The sequence below is a fragment of the Cnephaeus nilssonii genome (assembly GCF_951640355.1).
Source record: "Cnephaeus nilssonii genome assembly, chromosome: 3".
NCBI lineage: Eukaryota > Metazoa > Chordata > Mammalia > Chiroptera > Vespertilionidae > Cnephaeus > Cnephaeus nilssonii.
This window is the reverse complement of record NC_137074.1, coordinates 7,351,131-7,373,805: the sequence shown is the minus strand read 5'-3', so window position 1 is coordinate 7,373,805 and position 22,675 is coordinate 7,351,131. Positions and strand designations below refer to the sequence as shown.

General features: G+C 42.5%; 1 protein-coding gene and 1 pseudogene across 3 annotated transcripts; one reads left to right on the top strand and one right to left on the bottom strand.

Annotated features, from left to right (window-relative positions):
- Window positions 1–244: 244 nt before the first annotated feature.
- NDUFV3 (NADH:ubiquinone oxidoreductase subunit V3) lies at window positions 245–12,690 on the bottom strand. 2 transcript variants are annotated; one of them, XM_079766946.1, is made up of 4 exons: window positions 12,564–12,690; window positions 10,751–10,871; window positions 2,546–3,637; window positions 245–492 (listed from the first exon to the last, which is right to left on the bottom strand). In XM_079766946.1, the coding sequence occupies exons 1-4, from the start codon at window positions 12,609–12,611 to the stop codon at window positions 317–319; spliced, it is 1,437 nt and encodes a 478-aa protein (XP_079623072.1). In that variant the 5' UTR covers window positions 12,612–12,690; the 3' UTR covers window positions 245–316. The 2 variants fall into 2 exon arrangements, with proteins under 2 accessions (XP_079623072.1, XP_079623073.1); XM_079766947.1 differs by lacking the exon at window positions 2,546–3,637.
- Window positions 3,644–10,743, top strand: LOC307097050 (large ribosomal subunit protein uL18-like; annotated as a pseudogene). The gene has a single exon. The product of its transcript is annotated as a large ribosomal subunit protein uL18-like (transcript).
- Window positions 12,691–22,675: the final 9,985 nt, after the last annotated feature.

The following is a 22,675-nucleotide window of genomic DNA, read 5'->3' as shown; positions in this document are numbered from 1 at the left end:
TTCCATTTGTCAACACCTAGTTAGTTGGTAACCCAGATTAACGCTAAACTGCCGAGGGGCTCAACATAGAACCACACAGTTAGAAAGAACTCACATTCTCTAATTTTATGCATGTGTTCAGTGAGCCATAGCTTTAAAGAAAAATTCCTAAACACATGCTGAATAAGTAAATGATCAGCAGTCGTGCTGCTAATTCGCCATTCACTGTGAAGGCATAAAAGGGAAACCAATGACACTCCAGGCCTTACGACTTGAGCAGACTTTATTTTGCAGACAAGAACACAGCGGACAACGAAGTGATCATTAAACTGAGCTCTCAGTGGCGAGGTGACTCTCGGCCAGAAGAGGGCTGAGGCAACCTCCGGTTAGAGAGGTCCAGGTTCACGTCCAAGAAGGTGTACACGTTGTAGTCATGATGCTGGAGGTTCTTGTAGGTGGTGTTGTCGAACGGCTCAGCAGGAGCGGCGGCTGGTGCGGCAGCTGGTGCAGGCTCTGTGGGGGAAATGTACAGTGAGCATATCGGACAAGGAAAGAGCTTTGTTAGAACCCTACCTGCTATGGAGTGTTTAATTAGAAAAGGAAAGCCCATGAGAGCAACAGTATCTTCAAAACCAAAATGAAGAGATTAGCTGAAAATCTATTCTAAAATATATAGCCTATGAAATGGAATAGTTGTTATAATGTGTCTTAACATCTTGCTTTTTGTACTTGTAGACCCTGGACTTGTCAGAACTCTGAAAATGCCTAGAACAATTATGAAGGCGGGACTTTCACGTGACATAAAGATGCAGGGGAAAAATATATAAGATCTACTAGAAATAAACAGAAACAAACATTTACAGAAGAAAATTTTCAAAAGCAGTGACTCTCTTCTAAGTCTCTGAATACAAGAAAATTAAACAAACTCCAACTGTTTTAATAACAACACAGTTAAGGGGTACTGGAAATGGGATGTGTAGCGTTTTTTTTTTAAAGTTGTTGATAAATTTTAGATTTTTAGATTCATAGACTAAAATTACTTAGTTTTGTTTCCTTAAGTGGAAAAAAGTTAAAACCCATACACTAGATATTTGGTAATCTTAAAACTAGAAGTGTGAGGTTGAAGCAAAAGAAATATCGCTCGCCAGCAAGGTGGAATGCAAGACAGAATGACGGCAGGATCAAGCTTGCGTGGGATGTCGGCTAAGGTCCGGGTTAAGTTCTCACTGGAGCTCTCTGGGCTGCACAAAAACATTAAATACATTTTCCCACTATTTGAATTCATATCAAAAGCTTTGGTTTTCTTTTTTATTTTTTTAATTGTATTAAGTAAAAATGATGTCTTAAAGAGCTGACACCTTTCCAATCTCCACGAGTCGAGTATCTTCGATGTGGTGTGGGGCATCTTCACAGTGAAGGTAAACATGGGTATAGAAAACTTATCAAAAACCGAGCCCCTTGGAAGGCACGGAGCCGGGTGGACTTAGTGACATTCAGCCCACTGCACAGACACAGCCCCTGCGCTCCTGGACGCATCACTCTCCTCCAAAGGGCAAAGAGAATACTGGAAAATTCACACATCCATGAAAAATTAGGAGCAAAGTTTTTTCAAAAAGATGTGCAATCTGAAAACCCCAAATTCTGCTTTCCTCCTGAAGGTTTCGGTATTCCTCATTACAACATAATGGCTGAAACAGGAGCGTTAGGCAAGGCAGTTCTTGAGGTCCTGAGCAGTCTGGTAAGCGCTGGCACTGTGCATATTAATGACAAACGGAGAAAAAGGAGGGAAGGAAACACGTAAATTGTGTCAACATAACGCAACCAATAACAATGACCAGGTAACATAAATCAGGAAAAAATGTATACTCTTTAAAAAGTATAAAGAGCAGACAGGAAGGAGCTGGGTTTGTTAGTAATGCATTTTAAAGGTGTCTTGAAGAGAGACAGACCCTAAAATTGGAGACCTCCTTTACTGTTTTGCCATGACCTACCTAAAGCACACTGTATTTTATGAAGTTCAATGTACAAGTAAATGGTAACATAATAAGAATAAACAGTTTCCCTTTAAAAACCTGTGGTAGCAAAAAAGCCCTTCATAAAATTCATTATAGAAAAGGAAAGCAGCCCACTGTTTTTTCAGTAAAGCAGAGAAGGAAAAGTCCAGTGAAAAGATTCACGCAGTCCATCAGACCAAGTGTAACTACCGCCCTTCACATTAAACAGGACTCCCCTTTCCACTCAGTGGGCTGCACTGCAAGTTCATGCAGCGGACACTGGCACACCCTCCAAAGTTGAGGGTGATGAGTTACACTGCCAGTGTTCAAAATTATACTGGCTAAGGAACAGTCAGGAGTGTCAAGGGCTGACTCTTTCCTTGTAAAACGTTTTAGGGATTTTGTTTATAAGGTGTGTATTATTCATAATTCATAGACTCCTCTGCTTATCTGAGAGTTATAGGCAATATTTCTCCTACTGAATCTGATTAATCATAGTATGCCTCATATCCTAGTTCTTCAGTCTAACCACCCCCGAAGGACAAGCAGAGTTCTCAACAATCAAGGTGTACCCTGTGTGTCCTGCCGGTCTCCCACTTGGGTTGCTGAGTCTTCCATGATTTCACCCTTTGCCTCAAGCTTTAGTACTGTTGTCTTTTCATGGAGAACCTCTTTATTAGGAACAGGAACTGGCTTCAAATTTTTCATTGGTACCTGATCTTCCAAAATCTCTTTGTTAGCCTTTGAGGGTCCTTCTATTGCCTGCTTCCCCAAACTTTCCTTTTTGAATGGGAAAAGAGGCACCTCCCCATCAGGCTCTGGGACTTGTTTTTCTAAGCTTCCTCGTCTGGTCTCAGGAGGAGTTGCTTGCAGCCGTCTTCCTGCGGTGGTTTCTTCTGTCAATCGAGTGGGCACTGGGCCACCACTCGGTTGTGCAGGTAACCCTGATTTTGTATGGTCAGATGAAATCTTTTTACCTTCAAATGGCTTTTGGCTTTCATCTATTTTATTCGAGCTAACTATTTTCTGCAGTTTTTTTTCCTTTATATTTTGCTTCATAAACTCTTCACCTACTTGTGACTTGGGTACTGTGGGTTTTGCTTCATCTTTCTTGTCCTTTAACGGCATAATGGAGGTCCCTTTCTTTGCCTGATGGGGCTTTTCTGGCACGGGGAGGTCCAGTTGTGGCTGTGGTGACCAGGTTTTCTCTTTTGCTGATATTGAAATTTTGGAGGCTCTCTTTTCAAAGGAAGGGGAGGCCTCTAATTTTGAAACCCTTCCTTTGCCTTTGCTCACCAGTTGAGAATCAACTTCTGAGCCATTTTTCTCCTCGTCAGACTCTGAATCAGAGGAGCTGGATGAAGATGACGATGAAGATGAACTGTCCATCACTCTCTTGCTCTTCTGAAGAGCTTCTGAATCAGAGCCCTGTTTTCTGAATGAAGATGGAACTTTTTCAGGAAACTCTACCAAAGTCTTTCTTGACAAAAACTTTGCAACCCCATCATCTGTGAATAGTGCGTTGTCACCAGGGTTAGGGCTAGCTACTGTCCCACCTTGATTCACAATTGATGAGTAAGAACTGGGTGAAGTTAAGTTTTTAGATAATTCAGCTGCTGTTGGAGTGGTTAGTAGCTTGCCCCTCTCTTTTGGGTCCACTACATCTAGGAAATGGCATAAAGAGGATTATTTTTAATAATTAGTAAAACAATCTAAATTCATCAATGTCACAGACATTTCATCATATACCAACTTGTCATTTATAACATCTTCAACGTAATAATCCCAAGAAACGTTTCAGGGGAACCCACTCTTAAGTGAAAGCCAAACCACATGAGAGAACAGTAAGAAATGTAGGTGCTTTTTTTCTTTGTAAATGGAAATTTTAAAAATGGGGATTTTTTAAAACAGAAACAAACGTTCCCATTTTTCACAAGAGAGCTTCTTTGGTAATTATTTTTAAACTATTTCATCCAAATTTAAGATGGTTAAACTATAATATAAAGATACTTTCAGATGACTGTTGAAGTTTTACAAATGTATTTCTTAAAACCCTAAAAAAACTGGTGCTTCTCATATATTAAAGAAGTTACCCACATTGTATGAACTTGAACTCTTTGAACAAAATAGCAAAGCAAAAGTAGAGACAAAAGTCTGGTGTGGGCTTGGGGTATACACATCCATGTGTGTTAAGAGTGGGGGGGCTCATACTCTAGCCGGTTTGGCTCAGTGGATAGAGCGTCAGCTTACAGAATGAAATATCCTGGATTTGATTCCAATCAAGGGCACATACCTCAGTTACAGGCTCGATCTCCAGTCATGTGCGGGAGGCAACCAATCTATGTGTCTCTCTCCCATCGATGTTTCTCTCTGTCTCTCCCCTTCCTTTCCACTCTCTCTAAAAATCAATAGAAAAATATCCTCTTGTGAGGGTTAATAAAACAAACAAACAAATGCACACACAACACCACACACACATATACACACATACACAGTGGGGGGCTCAGAGAGGGGGTATAAAGTAGTTCAAATGAAATTGCCCTAAGAGGAAGAGAAGTCCTTCAAAATCATAAGCCACTTGGGGATTTCTTTAGCTAAGGAAAGCAAAGTATTATAAGACCACAAAAGTCTAAAATAATTTAACATCATATATATCATTGGAAGCAACAGGTTTACTGCACAAAATCTAGTAAGCACTAACATAAAAAAGTCTTACATTTTTGTCAAGTCAATTATGAAAAATGAAATTACACAGTACATTGATTAGAGCTAATTTCAGTTTTCTCAGGGGGTAAATCTTTTGTAAGTATACATATTAAAAGAAAAATATAGGACATGTTTTTATAAATTAAAATTACTTTTCAAATCTAAAGTAAAAACTTAAGAAATATTACAAATGAGCAAACTCTAAATCCAGAGTCTTGATTTTCAAGTCTAGAAGTCAATTTTATACTAAAAAGATATCAATCTTATGTCTCTAAAGTGAAAAAAACTGTATTTCTAGCTTTTCTATATTACCAGTATCCAAAAGGTTTTTATTTATTTTAAAAAATATATATTTTATTGATTTTTTACAGAGAGGAAGGGAGAGGGATAAAGAGCTAGAAACATCGATGAGAGAGAAACATCGATCAGCTGCCTCCTGCACACACCCCACCGGGGATGTGCCCACAACCAAGGTACATGCCCTTGACCGGAATCGAACCTGGGACCTTTCAGTCCGCAGGTCAACGCTCTATCCACTGAGCCAAAAGGTTTTTGTCTTCTGAGCTCAGGGACTCATATATAATAGAATGACAGAAAACAATGAAAGAAAACAGAAATACTAAACAATCAGAAATGGGCCAGAGGTTAATGGCAGTGTAGAAGGATCTGACTGAACTAGAGCATGGGTGACTGTTTAGAGCCGTCACCTCCACTCCCAGCACTACTTCCTTCACGCCACGTCTAATTCTGTGGCCAGGTGCCAGCGTAGAATCTGCATCCTGACCGCCCAGAGCAGGTGCTGATGTAGTTAACTCTCAGAACTCACAGAGCTCCAGGATCATGCCAAATATAAAAATGAGGCAAAGAAGCGGATACACACTTGAACTCTCCCTTTGTCCCTGTCTCTCTAAACCATACAGTTCAGGTATGCCTAATGGCAATGTACAGGATAAGCTGGCCTCCAAACCCCAATAGCCTGCTCACCTGTGTCATTAATCCACTTCTACACTGAGCAAAAATTTTCTAAAAATGAGGAAAAAAAGAAAACCCCGAACAATCCAATTAGAAAATGGGCAGAGGACCTAAACAGATACTACTCCAAAGAGGACATACAGATGGCCAATATTCATATGAAAAGATGCTCAACATCACTATCACCAGGTAAATGCAAATCAAAACTACGAGATACTACCTCACACCTGTCAGGACTGCTATTATCAAAAGGGAACAAATGCCCTGGCTGGGTTGGTTGGAGCGTTGTCCCGTACACCAAATAGGTTGAGGGTTCAATTCCTGGTCAGGGCACATACCTAGGTTTTGAGTTCGATCCCTGGTCGGGGAGCCTACGGGAGGCAACAGATTGATGTTTCTGTTTCTCTCTCTCTTTCAAATCAATAAAAAAGCATATCCTTGGGTAAGGATAAAAAGAGAGAGAGCCCTGACTGGTTTGGCTCAGTGGATAGAGCGTCGGCCTGTGGACTGAAGGGTCCCGGGTTCGATTCTGGTCGGGGGCATGTGCCTTGGTTGCGGGCACATCCCTAGTGGGGGGGGCGCGGTGCAGGAGGCAGCTGATCGATGTTTCCAACTATCCCTTTCCCTTCCTCTCTGTAAAAATTCAATAATATATATATATTTTATTAAGGTATTATATGTGTACATATCTTACCATTGTCCCCCCCACAATAAAATATATTAAAAAAATAAAAATAAAAAGAGAGAGAGAGGGAGAAAAGGAGAGGAGGAGAGAGGGAGAGAGAGAGAACAGGTGTTGGGGAGGATGTGGAGAAAAGGGAACCCTTGTGCACTCTTGTTGGGAATGCAGATTGGTGCAGCCACTGTGGAAAACAGTATGGAGGTTCCTAAAAAAATTAAAAAATAGAGCTACCATAAAAACCATCAGTTCTACTTCTGAGTATTTATCCAAAGAAAATGAAAACATTAATTCGAAAAGATATATTGCAGCATTATTTACAATAGCTAAGATATGGAAGCAACCTAGATGTCCATCGATTATGAATAAAGATGTGGTATATATATTAAATATTACTCAACAATTCAAAAAAGAAAAAGAATCCTTGCCATTTGCAACATCATAGATGGACCTAAAGGGTATTATGCTGAGTGAAATAAGTCAGAGATAGACAAATATGTGGAATGTAAAAACAAATGAACAAACAAAACAAAACAAACGCACGGAGAACAAACTGATGGTTACAATGGGAGGGCTGGGTGGAAAAGGGGATGGGGTTTAAAAAAAGGTAATTTAAAATAAGGCTTATCTTAGATGGGCTCTTTGAGTAGAAAAATTATACCTAAATTTTCCAAAATTTGTTATGGAGGTTTTTAAAATTGTAAATAAGTTATCAAAACTGCATTATAGGTTGATTCATCACCTACTAAAAATGGAAAGAAAATTTCAAATGAGATTAACAATGATAGACTAAACGACTGCATTCTGCTTTTTATTGCGAGTCCATTTCTGACCCGCTTCAGCACAGCCAGCATCCTTTGTGACTCAGAAGGAAGCTTGCCACTATGGTCTGTGGTTGCCTCCAGTAACTGCTGGACCAAAGTGCCAGTGCTCACACCAAATCTGCATTCAGTAGTGCAGAACGATGTTCCTGGAACACAGCAGAGTCACGGAGAGGAACAATGGCTCTCACTTGGAATGTAAGGATGACTTTACCTGTGTTTTCATGAAATCTCTGACGTTTGTCTATTGAGGGGTGGAGAACCTTTTTGCTGCCAAGGGCCATCTGAATATTTATAACATCATTTGCGGGCCATTCAAAACAATCAACTTAAAAATGAGCCTGCTATATTTGGTCAAACATTTAATTAACGCACCTCTAATGCTTTGGCAGGGCCAGACCAAATGATTTCCAAGGCCTTATGTAGCCCACCTTGTCTAGAAGCAGGATGCCAATAGATCTGACAATGTTTTAGTTTGGTAGTGACTTTCCTTGAAAGACAAATGTAATAAAACACACCCACCACTGGCAGGGGTTTAATCTGGTAGTGTGCCACCTGTGGGCGATAAGCGGTTCCGTCTCATGCTTCCCAATCACCGAGCTCTGGGGAAACACTGACACCTGCACACATCTATTCAGAAGCATTACTTCTTTGTCTTCAAATGGGGATCACTATTTTTTAAATTCTGGGATGTGCTGACCCCACTAAGGCAGGAAGGGTCTGAGGCTCAGGGGCCTGCAGGGCCTGCTGTATCCAGAGGCAAAAGCTACAAGCCAAGGCCAACTCCCAGCTAAGGGTTTCCTTCTCATAACTGCACCCCAAACTGTCACAGGAGAAGCACCTCATTCCCACTCACATACAGAAGCGTATTTATAAAAAGGGAATCTTTGGCTCTACCATATTTTAAAATCTATTAACCCAATTTCACAAGCCTATGAAGCAGGATTGTAGATATAAAATTTCAGAGCCACGAACGTGGATCTCTCTTCTGCAAAACAGGGTTTGTTCAAGTTGTCAAAAATAAGGCCTACTTCAAGAGATACCAAGTGAAATTTAGAGGGTGATGAGAGGGAAAAACTGATTACTATGCCCATAAATGCTTGGCAGTCCAGGATAAAAATAAGCAGAACACACCCCAAAGCAGGGTGATAGTACTGTAACAAAGATATGAATTGTCAGATTGCTTGTGCCTGTATAGAAGGAGACAGAATGGTTTGTGCAGTTTATACTCATGAACTCCCAAAGTATGGAGTGAAGGTTGGCCTGACAAATTATGCTACAGTATATTATACTGGCCTGCAGGCTTCTCAATAGAGTTGGTATGGGCAAGATCTATGAAGGCCAAGTGGAGGAGGCTACAGGTGAATAGAATGTGGAAAGCATCGCTGGTCAACCTGGTGCCTTCACCTGCTATTGGATGCAGGGCTTGTCAGAACTACTACTGGCAATAAAGTTTTTGGGGCCCTGAAGGGAGCTATGGATGGAGGCTTGTCTATCCCTCACAGTACTAAATGATTCCCTGGTTATGATTCAGAAAGCAAGGGATTCAATGCGGAAGTACATCATAGGTCAGAACGTTGCAGGTTATATGTGCTCCCTAATGGAAGAAGATAAAGATGCCTACCAAAAACAACTCTCTAAGTTCATAAAGAACGATGGAGTTCCAGACACAAAGGAGATGTGTGAGAAATCTCGTGCTGCTATACGAGAGAATCCTGTCTATGCAGGAGGCCTAAGAAAGAAGACACTCCCAAATGTCTCTAGACATCCCAAAGTGTCTAGAAAAAAGATTTGGTAGCTCAGAAGAAGGCAAGCTTCCTCAGAGCTCAGGAATGGGCTGCTGAGAGCTAATAAACCAAACCACAATTTTTAATGTATATTTTCAGATAAAGACAATAAAAAACTTACTGACCAAGCAGGGGGAAAAAAGCCCAGAAAGAAAAAGATAAAATTTCTCCAAGGCCAAGGGTAATATTAGTAATGAAACTCAACTAGTCATTCATCAGTAAACAATGAAAGAATGTTAGAAACATGCCCGGCACCCACAGAATTTAACTGACATTCTTATAAACATGTTTTAAGTGTGATAATGGTATTATATTTATGTCCACACAAAAATAAATAAAGTCCTTATGTATAAGATAATTATTTTAAAACTTATGAATTAAAAAAAGAGAACACTGGATTTAAAAATGAAGCAGGTACAGGACAGAATTAAATAACGTTCCTGTCAAAATCAGGCCTCCAGTGTACAGGAGCCAAAGACACCACCAGGAAGGTGTCTTCTTAGCTGAGATCAATGGCGTGTGAAAGGCAGCTGGCAGGTTGGCACTTTCAACAGAGGGCCAATCTCTTAGAACCTACTCATGCTTTTGTGTGCAGACCAAGGAGGGACCTAACAAAAGAATCTAAACACTTTTAAACTAAGAAAATGGTATTTTCACGAAAATAAGACAAACTGAAATTATCATTCTAAACTCCACATGCATATTAAATATATGCCAAAAAAACTAATAAATGAAATAGAAACAGACTCATAGAGAGAGAACAGGCTGACAGCTGTCAGAGGGGAGGAGGGTTTCTGGACTGGGTGAAGGGATTAAACAACAAAAACAAAAAACCCTCACAGACAGACAACAGTATGGTGATTCCCAGAGGGGAAGGGGGGTAGGAGGAGGTAGAAGAGGGTATAAGGGATATAAATGGAAGGAGACTTGACTTGGGGTGGTGAAAACACAGTAATAGATGTTGTATTATAGAATTGTACACCCGAAACCTATATAATTTTATTAACCAATGTCACCCCAATAATAAAAAAGAAAACAAAAGATTTGCCAAGAGACTACAGATACCATATATATTTTTAAAGAGTTTAGTAAAGTTTCATCAGTTAAGACCAAATGCAATGAATCTGGATTATAATCAATTAACAATGAGCGCGGGGAATAGAACATAAGATTCCCAGAAGAGAAGTATTTAAAACATAGTTACATTTCCCCTTTTCCTTCAATGAGGATTTGCTACATTGGTATTCAGGGGAAAAGTAAAGTGAAAACTGGTGCTAAAAGTCAAAATGACTGTAGAAGAGCTCAAAACAAAGCAGACATCATACTCCATCAAAGTCAGTCATATAATGAAAAATGGTGCCTGCTCTCTTCACAGTCACAAAATGTTGATGCCTGCAGTCCTGGACTGTGGCTGAGCAAAGCTTGGGAGACTACAGAGGAGTCTCAAAACATTGAAAAAAGTCACAATCAGGGAAAGAAAAGTAAAGTGGGGTTTATGGCCACGTCATGGGAGTACGGGGTCTGTATTAGGGCCATCTGAATACTCAGAGCCTTTATACTCTGTATCCCGCTGCTACACATCATTCAGTAAATACAGACAGAACCAGTTCAGGGCTAAATGTTGAGTAAAAGACTGTTACATTACTGATGTGTTTGGTCTAAAATCTGTTACAGATCTGATGTCTGATTATAAACTGGATGCTGCTGGAAATGAACAATCATAAATTATGGAGCCAGTAAGACTCTTTTATTCCTGGAAAGCTGACTGATTTATTTGCATTCTTCCCCCCGTGACCACCATCAAAATCTTACTTTTTGGTGGACTTTGCTTCTTGGAGTTTGGTGGCAGTCCCTTGTCACTCTTTCCTGTTTCTGCAGAGAGAGAGGCTGTAGACGCGAGTCCTCGAAACACTTGTCCTTCCAGAAGCAGAGTCTGACAAAAGAATTAATAAGGATAATTTTAGGAATCTGAAGAACAAACAAAATTGAAACAGACTCAGACACAGAGAGTAGGCTGGTAATTGCCAGAGGGAAGTGGGGTTGGGGGACTAAGGGAAAGAAGTGAAGGGACTGAGAAGTACAAGTTGGCAGTTACAAAATAGTCAAGGGAATATAAAGTACAGCACAGGGAACATAGTAATATTGCAATAACTATGTATGGTGCCAGGTGGGTACTGAAATTATCAGGGGAACACTTTGTAAAGTATATGATTGCCTAACCACTATGTTGTATACCTAAAACCAATACAAAACAATACTGAAAGTAAACTGTAATGTAAAAATTAAAAAATAATTTAAAGACTATTTTAGCATTATACCATTTACAATTATTACTACATATGAAGATTATGTATTATTACTACATATAAATGCTTTGCTTTGCACTCACATGGCATATTTTATAATGATTATAAAACACCGAAAAAGAGAAAAACACCTGAGTTCAAGAACACACACCGCTGAAAATGGTTTGGCTCAGTGGATAGAGCGTCGGCCTGTGGACTGAAGGGTCCCAGGTTCGGTTCCAGTCAAGGGCATGTACCTTGGTTGCCGGCACATCCCCGGTGGGGGGTGTGCAGGAGGCAGTTGATCGAGGTTTCTAACTCTCTATCCCTCTCCCTTCCTCTCTGTCAAAAATCAATAAAATATATTTTTAAAAAAAGAAAAGAACACGCACTATTAGCATTTAGGTACTTCTCCAACCAGACTTTTTCCTGTGCATCCTTTTTTGTAGTCTCCAATTACCTATTAACCTGCAAAATACTATGGTTCTCTTTGTAAAATGTTTTCCTATACTTAGAAAATAATTTAGGATAATATTTAAAATAGTAACTGAAAAATGATATAGATTAATAATTGCTTCAAAATTGTTTACAATATATCATAAGTGGCAAGCACTTTATAAACTGTTGTTTTACTCAGCATATATTTACTATTACTACGCGGTGGGCACTGATTTAGATGCTCCACACAGAACAGAGGTGTCTGTAGTGTACATCTGAAGGAGAAACTATTTTTTTGTTTGTAACTTTACCCACGTGTGTATATGAAAGCAGAAAAACTCATTTGCAACTAGATACATCCAGGCGTAAATAGTAGACTCTTTGACAACAGATTTCCCATCTGTACTTTAAATTATTTTGGAATGAATAGTTACTGCTTCGGTAATAAGAACCTTTTCACATTTTCAATATAGTGAAGTGGCCTGTTTTTAACATATGGAGGAAGAAAGCCTTTCTTTCTTCCTTTCTTTTCACACACGAGGTACCGTAAGCTTGCTTTTTAGTAACTGCGAAATGAATTACCAGGTCAGCTCGATACCCAGGAGTTCCCTCATTTCTTCTCCTGGTTCAGTAAGTAAAGACGCAGTCCGGAACGGTTTGGACAGCGCACGGAGGAGCACGCCACCCGGAAGCTCCGCACAATGGAGGCTCCCCCGGGGGCCCGGCCGGTGTCGGGGGTCCATTCGCCGGCCCCCACCCCCGGCTGCTGCGCGGGCCAGGCGCTCTCCCCTCCGCCGGGAAGCGGGTCAGCGTCTCCCATGACGGCCAGAGGTGGCCGCTAGGGCCGCGCTCCTCGCCCCGGCCCTACGTGGGCTCCCAGGCACCGCCCGGCTCCCTTTTACCTTCAGCGCCCCGGCTCGCCCTTGCCGCAGCAGAACGAAGGCCGCCATCGCGGTGACTCCGAGGCCGGCCGGCCAGAGGAGGTCGCTTCCCGACTGACGCGACCACTGCGCGCGCACCCCCAGCTGAAAGCCCGCCCCTTGAACCTAGGGCACCAATCCCAGGCAGGGACGGGAGGGGAAGCAGCCTCTGCGCGCGCGCCATTGAGTACATGCTCCCTGGGCACCAATCACAAGAGGGGACAGGGGGCGGGGCGGGGCGGAGGCGTGGTCTCGAGCGCGTACCCCAGCTGCTCCCGGCTCTCCGTGGGGCGACTAGGGATTGTCCTCCGGTGGATTCGTGGGTCGCGGACTGGTGTTTCTCCCGGACCCGGGTGATGCAGCAGCTTGGGCGCAGGGACCGCACCGTGCTTATTGCCAGGCACGCCTCCTGTCATAGTGTGCGGAACGCGGGTCGGAGGGAGTTTTTCTGGCCGTGGCCGACAGACCTGTAATGTTTGGTGGGCTTGAAGCCCCTCTGCACGTAAGTGCAAACCGCACCACGTGCCCGGCCTCCCTCCGCGGCCACCCTGCGGCATCCCATCAGACTCCGTCCTCCCCTCGGCGTAGTCTTCTGTGGTCACCTCTGTTTACTGCCCCGTGTCCTGGGCTACCTCAGGCCGGACCGTGAGCGCGCTTTTGGCCCGTGACAACACTAATACCGGATCCAGGCAGATCAGAAATGCAAGTTTATTTTACCTGAATGTTTATAGCTTTCAGTGTAAATTTTCCCCAGAGTTAGACACAATCGTGGAGTAAATGTAGTTAGTAATCGGCTTCCTTCCCTTTTGATCATGTCTTCCCGCCCCCACTCCTTCTATGCCCAGTGTCCTTAAATAAAGTGTTACATCCAAGTTAGCCATTGCTTATATACATATTTGGTTGATTACACATTGATTTCTTCTTTACAGTTGGCTACATGTATCCCGTTTGGGTTCCTGTCAAGCTCATCCTGTTTACAGCTGGCCTGCAAAATACTGTATTACATTTTAACATTTAGCAAGGATAACATTTAGTAATGACATTTAGAACTGCCCAGACCTTGAGACCCTTGTCCTACTAACATCCCTACAGGGAGAAGAAAAAAACCCCCACATGCTAACAGAGTAATTATCCTTTGGTCAAACCAAATTAACTTTGTTGTCCCAGGGGAAAGTTCATGCTTGTCTTTGTGAACTGTCCTTTTTTACAAGTGATTAAGAAAATGGAAGGTGAAGGAGGTCAAGGTTCAAATCCCAGTCAGGACACATGCCCGGTTCCGGGTTCGATCCCCAGTAGGGGGCGTGCAGGAGGCAGTGAATCAATGATTCTATCTCATTGATGTTTCTATCTCCCTCTCCCTTCCTCTCTGAAATCAATTATATATATATATATATATATATATATATAATTTAATATAATTGAAGGTGATTACCCACAGCTGCCACTTGGAGAACCTGATCTGGATTTGGGTAGTCCACTTCACCTTCCTTCACAGGATCTGGAGCCCCAACAGCAGGCACAATCAGCTAAAGGTAGACATCTGGCTGGTGTCTTAAGATTCAAGAACAAACAAAGTGAAAAGGCCTCCCCCAGTGAGATGGGGTGTGATCACCAGCCAGAGTGATTTGAGGAGGGGGGCAGATATGGTTGAGGGGAGCCCTGGGGAAGAAGAGACCCAGTGAGTAGGGAGATGTCATCTTAATGGTTTTCAAAGAACCAACATAATTATGCATGTGAAGGTCATTATGGCAGCATGTATGATCAATGCCTAAGCCTGGAGGGCACAGGATCTACTGGGAACCTAGTGCAGTCAGGTGGGGAGGTTATTACTAGTCTGCACTGCATTTGGCCAAAAGGAATAGAAAACACAGAGCCAAGTGCAAGAAGCAAATACAGCCCTATCTGGTTTGGCTCAGTGGATAGAGTGTTGGCCTGTGGACTGAGGGGGTCCCAGGTTTGATTCCGGTCAAGGGCACATGCCCAGGTTGCGGGCTCGATCCCCAGTGGGGGGCCTGCAGGAGGCAGCCAATCTATGATTCTCTCTCATCATTGATGTTTCTCTCTCTCCCTCTCCCTCCGTCTCTGAAATCAATAAAAATATTTTAGAAAAAAAGAAGCAAATATAAAGTGCTGCCAAAAAATCAAAGATGCAGAGGCTAGAAAGGGCTGGTGATTTAATGAGTATTTGTGGAGAGGGGATTAGACCATATTTTCCAATCAGCTAAGAAACTAGCCTAGAGTTTGCTGGCAGCAGGGGTCGGTCCTCCAACTGTTAATTCTCCGTCCAAACTCTTTCTGCAGGCACCTATCACCTCTGCCTGGAGCTCTACCAAGTACCAACCCCGCATTTTTAGGTAAAACCTTGTGAAAAGTTGGCACAAGTGGAGCCATTTTAAAATAGAGTCGGGCAGCAATTCCAGAGGTCCCGCCTGCATGTCTTACTCCTTGAACTTTTGAACTTGGCAAAATAACCTTCGGACTGGGCCCGAGCAGCATTGTCTTCCAAACAGTTGTAAAGCTAACAGGAAACACCCCCTGACTATAGGACTAAAAATAAAGACATTCTTTAGAATTAGTAAACAGCCACGTGTAGCTAAAGAATAACTCAGCTTATTAACAGCAATACAAATCCCTCCCTTCTGTTCATGTAATGATTTCCCTGCTTTTTCTCATAAAAACCTCTTGCCTTCAGTCCCATTATTGGAACACTATTTAGGTTTCTGCCTCAGTCACTGCTTCTTGATTAGCTAGCCTTTGTTCTCAAACACTGCTTGCCTCTCACTTCGGCTTTCTAGTTTGAGGTTAACAACCTCAAAAACTTACTTTGTCCATATTCTTTTGTAATCACCTATAGTTTTATATAAACTACTAGATGTCTCCTAAGGAAAAATTAAACTTTTAAAAATATAACTTACTAGATAACTGGAGCATTACTTGGACCCAAACTGTGAACTCAAAGGTGTTGGGGTCAAAGAAGAAAATAAAAATACTCAGATATCACGCCATCTGCACACCTTAGCTCTGCATTCTTTTTTTTTTTTTTAATTGATTTGAGAGAGAGGGAAAGAGAGGGAGAGAGGGATAGAAACATCAATAACGAGAGAGAAGCATCATAGATCAGCTGCCTCATGCACGATCCCTACTGGGGATCAAGCCCAAAACCCAGGCATGTGCCTTGACTGGGAGGGGAACTGTGACTTCCTGGTTCCTGGGTCATGCTCAACCACTGAGCCACATCAGTCCGGCTGCATTCTTGTCTAATATGTAAGCCCCAAAAAGAATGTATTATGGCCGTAACCGGTTTGGCTCAGTGGATAGAGCATCGGCCCGTGGACTGAAGGGTCCCAGGTTTAATTCCGGTCAAGGGCATGTTCCTTGGTTGCGGGCACATCCCCAGTGGGGGATGTGCAGGAGGCAGCTGATCAATGTTTCTCTCTCGTCGATGTTTCTGACTCTATCCCTCTCATTTCCTCTCTGTAAAAAATCAATAAAATATATCTTAAAAAAAAGAATGTATTATGCCACTATCCTATGAAAATTAACACAATTTAATTATGCATTTAAATTAAGATTGTTTTTAAAGAGCTTTCAGTTTCACTGGTTTTAAAATATTGTTTAGAATGACCCTATATATTATGCTTTTCTAAATTAGTAAGATAAATTTCTTTACTTTTATTTAAGATATTATTTATGGATTTTAGAGAGAGAGGGGGAGGGGGAAAGAGAGAGAGAGACATCAATTTGTTGTTCCATTTATTTATGTATTCATTGATTACTTCTGGTATGTGCCCTGACTAGAGATCGAACCCACAACCTTGACATATTGTGACAATGTTCTAACCAACTGAGATACCTGGCCAAGGATGATAATTTTCTTTTTAATAAAAGAATAAAAACAAGGACTTGTATGCATGCATATAAGCATAAACAATGGACGCAAAACTCTGGGGGGTGAGGGCATGTATGGGTGTGGGGTGGGGGGGTAATGGTAAGATATGTACACATATAATATCTCAATAAAAAAAATTAAAAAAAAGAATAAAAACAGGTAGCTCAGCATACAGGAAAAGTAAATTAAAAATTTTTTTTTGCCAAGGAAAATTAAGGAAATAAGGAAAATTAAAGTGAAATGGGAGCACCTAAAACTGTGATTGAAAACACATGCAATGACTTCTCTTCCTGGCAGTATTTGGTCACTAGGTATTGTGAAAAACCCTTGGGCTACAGAACATGTAGCAATTCTGGGCAAAACGTTACAAGCATAATTTAAATCACCAGTTCTGTTCACACATCCAGCTCTGTTTCCTGTTGTCTGCTGGTGCTTGTTCATGATCCCTGTGCAGTGATGTCCTTGAGGTTCGTGTCTCTCTGGGTTCCTAACCGAGGGAATTCCTAAGCCTGGGTTGAGTGTGCCTGCCTCCCACATGGATTTGCTTTTCGTGTCCACCAGGCTCTTCTGAGTGATACCCATCTTGGTCTCATGTGATCATCTTTTCATAGTTTGGAATGTCCTGGGCCATAGAAGTGTTCTCCAGGGACAAATAAACAAAACAAAACAAAACAAAAAAACACCAGAAGAAAGAAAACCCAAGAAGCCCAGCGCACTGCCCAGGGAGCATTTGCGGATCTCAGTGAGCCCGTCCCATGGTTTAAGTGATATCAGGAGAAGAGAAGACAAGACTTGGGACCTGTGAACCCTTGGGAGTGGGCTGGAGAGCAGAGGAAGCCCTAGCAGAGCTGCGCCTCACTGACAAGGTAAACCTGGGAAAAGCCACCTGCTAGCAAAAAAAAGCCACAGGAAATGTGTCTGCCTCAGCCTGGGCACTGGCAGGCGGAAATGTCTACAGACCTACTCTCTTTTGAATTTGGTGTTAAATACACACACACACACACACACACACACACACACACACACGTGCTGTATCTAGGACATTCCAAGTTAAGAAAGACAAACTAGGAAATTATTTAATTCATAAAGAATTAGTAATAAAAAAAGAATTAGTATCCAGAGTACATAAAAACTTTCCTACTCATTAAACAAGAAAGGCCACCACAAGAATAGGATAATGGCTCCCTCTGGAGGGGTGGTGGTGGTGGTGGGGGGTGGATTGGGGTGAGAGCCACATGGAAGGGAGCATTGGGCTTCAGTTCCATTAGTAATCTTTATTTCTTCAGGTGTGTTGTAGGTACATGAGTGTTTGTATCTTATATATTTTTGACATGTATGAGATACTTCATAATGCATTTAAAAATATATCTTTATTGATTTCAGAGAGGAAGGGAGAGGGAGATAGAGATAGATAGAAACATCAATGATGAGAGAGAATCATTGATCAGCTGCCTCCTGCATGCCCCCATATTGGGGATCGAGCCTGCAACCCAGGGCACGTGCCCTTGACTGGAATTGAACCCGGGACCCTTCAGTTTGCAGGCCGACGCTCTATCCACTGAGCTAAACTAGCTAGGGATCTCTTACTTTATCTTTATTGTTATGTGTGTTTGAGAGGATCTCTTTAAGTTGAGTTTATTTGGTGAGTTATGAGCTTCATGAACTTGGATGTCCAAATCTTTCCCCTGACTTGGGGAGTTCCCAGCTAATATTTATTTAAATAAGTGTTCTGCCCCTTTTTTTCTCTCTTCTCCTTCTGAACCTGCAACAATTTGCAAATTGTTCTTTTTTTTAAAATATATTTTATTGATTTTTTACAGAGAGGAAGGGAGAGGGATAGAGAGCTAGAAACATCGATGAGAGAGAAACATCAACCAGCTGCCTCCTGCACACTCCCTACTGGGGATGTGCCCGCAACCATTGTACATGCCCTTGACCGGAATCGAACCCGGGACCCTTCAGTCCGCAGGCCGACGCTCTATCCACTGAGCCAAACCGGTTTTGGCCAAATTGTTCTTTTTGTTAGTATTCCATAGATCACCTAGGCCAGTGATGGGCAACCTTTTGAGCTTGGTGTGTCAAACTTCGCCAAAAAACTGAGCATAACTCGGGTAGTGTGTCACTTTGAGGAAAAAACTAACTCCAAGACTCTAGTCACAAATGTTTCATCCTCAGGAGCAGCAAATGTTTCATCCTCGGCATGCGGCCGCCTCAGCGGCCGCGTGTCATCAGAAATGGCACGCGTGTCAGTGCTGACACGTGTGTCATAGGTTCGCCATCACTGACTAGGCTTTCTTTTTTCTTTGTTCTCTTCCAACTGGAATATTTCAAAGTTTCTGTCTTCTAACTCACAGATTCTTTCTTCTGCTGGATCCATTCTGTTAATGCTCTCTATTGCCTTTTTTTTTTTTTTAATTATTCATAGTGTTCTTAGGCTCCAGAATTTTCTTTGATTCTTTTTTATGATTTCTATCTTTGTTAAACTTCTCATTTTTTTTAATGCATTGTTTTACTGATTTCATTGAATTGTCCTTCTCTGCTTTCTTGCAATTTATTGAGAGTCCTTAAAACAGCTATTTTGAATTCTTTATCTGGTAACTTGCAAGATCTCCATTGTAGATAAGTTACTTGAAGATTATTGTGATCCTTTGGTGATATCCTGTTTCCTGGATTTTTCATGTTCTTTGAAGTCTTGTGCTGCTGTCTTCACATTTGAAGTAGCAGTCCACCTCCTCAATCTTTGCTAACTGCCTCTGGGAGAGAAGTACCTTCCATTAGCCCAGCTAGGGATTCTGTCTTTCAGACCTTCTGTGGATACATTTGCTTCACGTGTCTTGCTCCCTCTTGTGGTAGAATTCCTAAGCTCCATGCCTTTTCTGGATCCTGCAGTGCAAAAGGCGGGTGCTGACACTTGCTTTTGTTTTCCAAAAGTGGTGCTACAATTCAAGTTTATTAATTAACATTTATTAACATTAATGTCTCTCCTTGTCCCACAGACGTAGCCCCCTTCTCCCCTCCCCTCCCCATGTGTGCTCATTATTCCTTTGCCCAAATTGGCTCTCACCACCACTGGGAACGCACAGGGAGCTGCTCACAGGGTAGAAGTGTGTGTGGAGGAGGTGTGTGGTGTGCTGGATGCCTGTGGGCCAGTTGTGGATTCTGCAGGTCACTCTAGCGGGTCAGGGGCCGGCTTCTTGATAGAGTCTGTGATGCATTTAGCAGTGTTGATGTCCCTGTAAGTTCCTCTGAGAATTCTATCTCCTGCTCTCCCAGCCTCACAATTCGGTACTCTGGTCGGGGCAAGGGAGAAATAGACTCCTCAGCAGCATCTGGCACAGCTGGGGAAGCTGGGTGCTCACTCAAGTGCTCTCACTTTCTCCTGTGGGAGAAATCATGGCTGAAAAGGTCTCTCTTGGCCCTAAGCTGGGCTGCCTTAGGGGAGGGGTGGTGCTGGCAAAGTCAAACTGCTCCTCTTACCCTCATATTTTTTGCTCTGATGATGTGCTGCAACTTGCCCACTGGAAACCTGGACTCCTACCAAAGCTCTTTCTTGGGTGATGGTCTAAGATGGTGTTTTCCAGGGGCTCCCAGATTGTGGCCGAGAGGGGTGGAGGCAGTTCATGGGCCACTGCAGCCACTACAGCTGGGACCGAGGTGTGTATGCCTATTATCTGACGCATAGGTGGTGATACTCCTGGGTTCCTTGGCATATGGTACTGGACCCCACAGCTCCCACGAGGGCACTTTTGCCTGTGGATGTTACATTGTTTTGATGGGGTGGGGGGGGGGACAGGACATGATGAGGGATCTATCTTATTCAACTGCAATGCTGACATCTCCATAAAGCTTTTCTTAAAATAAAATATTTTTATTGATTTCAGAGAGGACAGGAGAGGGAGAGATAGAAACATCAATGATGAGAGAGAATCATTCATCAGCTGCCTCCTGCACACCCCTCCTGGGGATCGAGCCCACAACCTGGGCATGTGCCTTGACAGGGAATTGAACCATGCCCTCCTGGTTCATAGGTGGATGCTCAGTCACTGAGCCACACTTGTCGGGCTCCACAGCGTTTTTATGGGAGTTGTATGGAACAAAGCACACCTGCTGGCTCAAGGGCACTGGGAAGTTTAAAGTGAAAAAAGGCCTCTGGGCCCCCAACTTGCTAAGGCAGCCAAAGGTTTAAGAGAGTTGCTCAAAGGGCAAGTTTTTCAAAGTGATCAAGAAGGTGCCGGAAGAGGAGGGATATCCTAGAGGGCAGAGGCAAGAGTCAGGATGGGATGTCTTACCTCATCAAGGAATATTTCCCACTCCTGGGAGCCCTGCAGACAGTTCCCTGTGGGTTTCAGAATTGCTGTAGACAGGAGATTGCTGGGTGTATCCCAGGCTCCCCCTTTCCAAACGGAAGTGTTTCCTGTGGTTATCCTTCCTTTCCCAGCTCACCGGGGCAGGGTGGCTGTGTAGGGGAGATAACTTGGCCTTTTAGTTTGTAGGTCTCTGGATCCAGAGGAGCTAACTGCACCTGAGGAGCCACATCCAACCTAGTACAGATCCCAAGACCCTGGACTTTGAGCCTGATGTTGGGTTGGAGGAGACTTTTGGGGATGTTGGGAGGAGGTAAGTGCTCTCCAGGTGAATAGATATGAATCACTGGGGCCAGAGGATGGACTGTGGTAGATAGGACTCTAAAAATGCCCTCACTGTTCCACCAGTTCCCTTGCTCAGGCCCTTTGTATGTGACTTTGCTGCACTGCTTGTCAGGAGGGGCAGTTTATTTCCCCACCCCTGGGCTCCTAATGCCCTTGTGACTTGTTTTTTTTTTTTTATGGTCAATAGACTGTGTCAAAAGTGCACTTAGTTCTGCGTGGATCTCATGAGGTTTGTGGGCTTTTTCCTGATTTTGGTTACCATGCACACCATACCCATTACGCTTCTGGGGGACGAGAGGCCAGATGGAATAGAGATGAGCCATCCCAGGCCATTCAAACCAGCTAGTTCTCTTCTAGCTAGGTGGCTGGCCAGAGGCACAGAGCACAGCTCATTCAACACCAAAAGAACCACCCAGCTAAGGGCAGCCTGGACAGCCAACCCACAGAATCGAGCTAAGTGAATGCTGTTTTCGGTCACAAAATTTTGTGTTTGCCATGCATTGTTATGGCAGTGGATAGCAGAGAGAGTTACCAATAACACAGCTGCCTTCTTTGAGAAAATTACTGTGAGGTTTGATGGAGCAATTGAATTGATACCCCTCCCACCCGGGGACTGACTTTTCAGGTCATTTCACTATGGACATTCCCTTTGATTACATTTCACTTTCGGTGACCACATTCCATTATCTCCCCTCCGGGTATGCACAAAGAAGTCTCCACCCAGAAAAAAAGCCCGCCAAAAGTCTTTTAAAAGCCGCTGACTCCCATCACTGGGGGCTGATCGAATAAAATAAATTCCTCATCCCTCACCACTCTGGCCTCGTGTGTTCCTCCTTCGGCAAACTAACAATCACCAAGAGAGATGGTATGAAACCAAGTAATTCTCCATTTTTATCAAAGCTGTAAATGATTAATATACCCTCATTGTTTTTAAAATTTCATAGAATTGAAAGCTTGGTGATAATTTAACAAGCCATATTAAGAAATTAAAAAACAACAACAGACAAATTACACAGAACTGAAATTCAAGTTGTGGGTTTTGGGTAATGTGCTAAGATAATTAGATAGTAAAATATCAACACATCATAGTAATGATGAAATTTATAGTTTTCTTATATATAAGAGTAATGATGATAAAACCCACTTAAACAATACTTTTGCAGGCAAACGTTAATGTCTAATAGCTCACAACAAAATAAGTAGCTCCAGAAGAGACATAAAAAAGGAAAGATTATGAAAATGAGACTTAGCTTAAAAACATTTCAATTCAGACTTGATTAAAATTAAAAAGCAAGATATGGGAATTTGATAAGAAAAAGATCTTGAGGCAAATCAGTCTTGTTTGCACAAGTACTGTAAGAAATCAAAGTGTGAGGCAAGTGACTTAGCATCTCAAAAAGATCAAAATGATTGAGTTGTGCTTACATCTGTGGCCAAGCACAGTTCTCTAAGTTTTCATTTATGCACTGCTCCGTGTCCTGTGGGGCCAGACCTCATGTGGTTTCATGGTGCATGATTAGAATTCAGAGCCGGCCTATTCCGTCTGGAGGAAAAGA

Excerpts from the sequence above, each read along its gene's own strand:
- NDUFV3 (XM_079766946.1), bottom strand. The coding sequence starts at position 12,611 with ATGGCGGCCTTCGTTCTGCTGCGGCAAGGGCGAGCCGGGGCGCTGAAG. Across the intron at positions 10,872-12,563 it reads GGCGAGCCGGGGCGCTGAAG|ACTCTGCTTCTGGAAGGACA; the intron begins GTAAAAGGGAGC and ends TTCTTTTGTCAG. Across the intron at positions 493-2,545 it reads AGACCGGCAGGACACACAGG|AGCCTGCACCAGCTGCCGCA; the intron begins GTACACCTTGAT and ends TTTCCCCCACAG.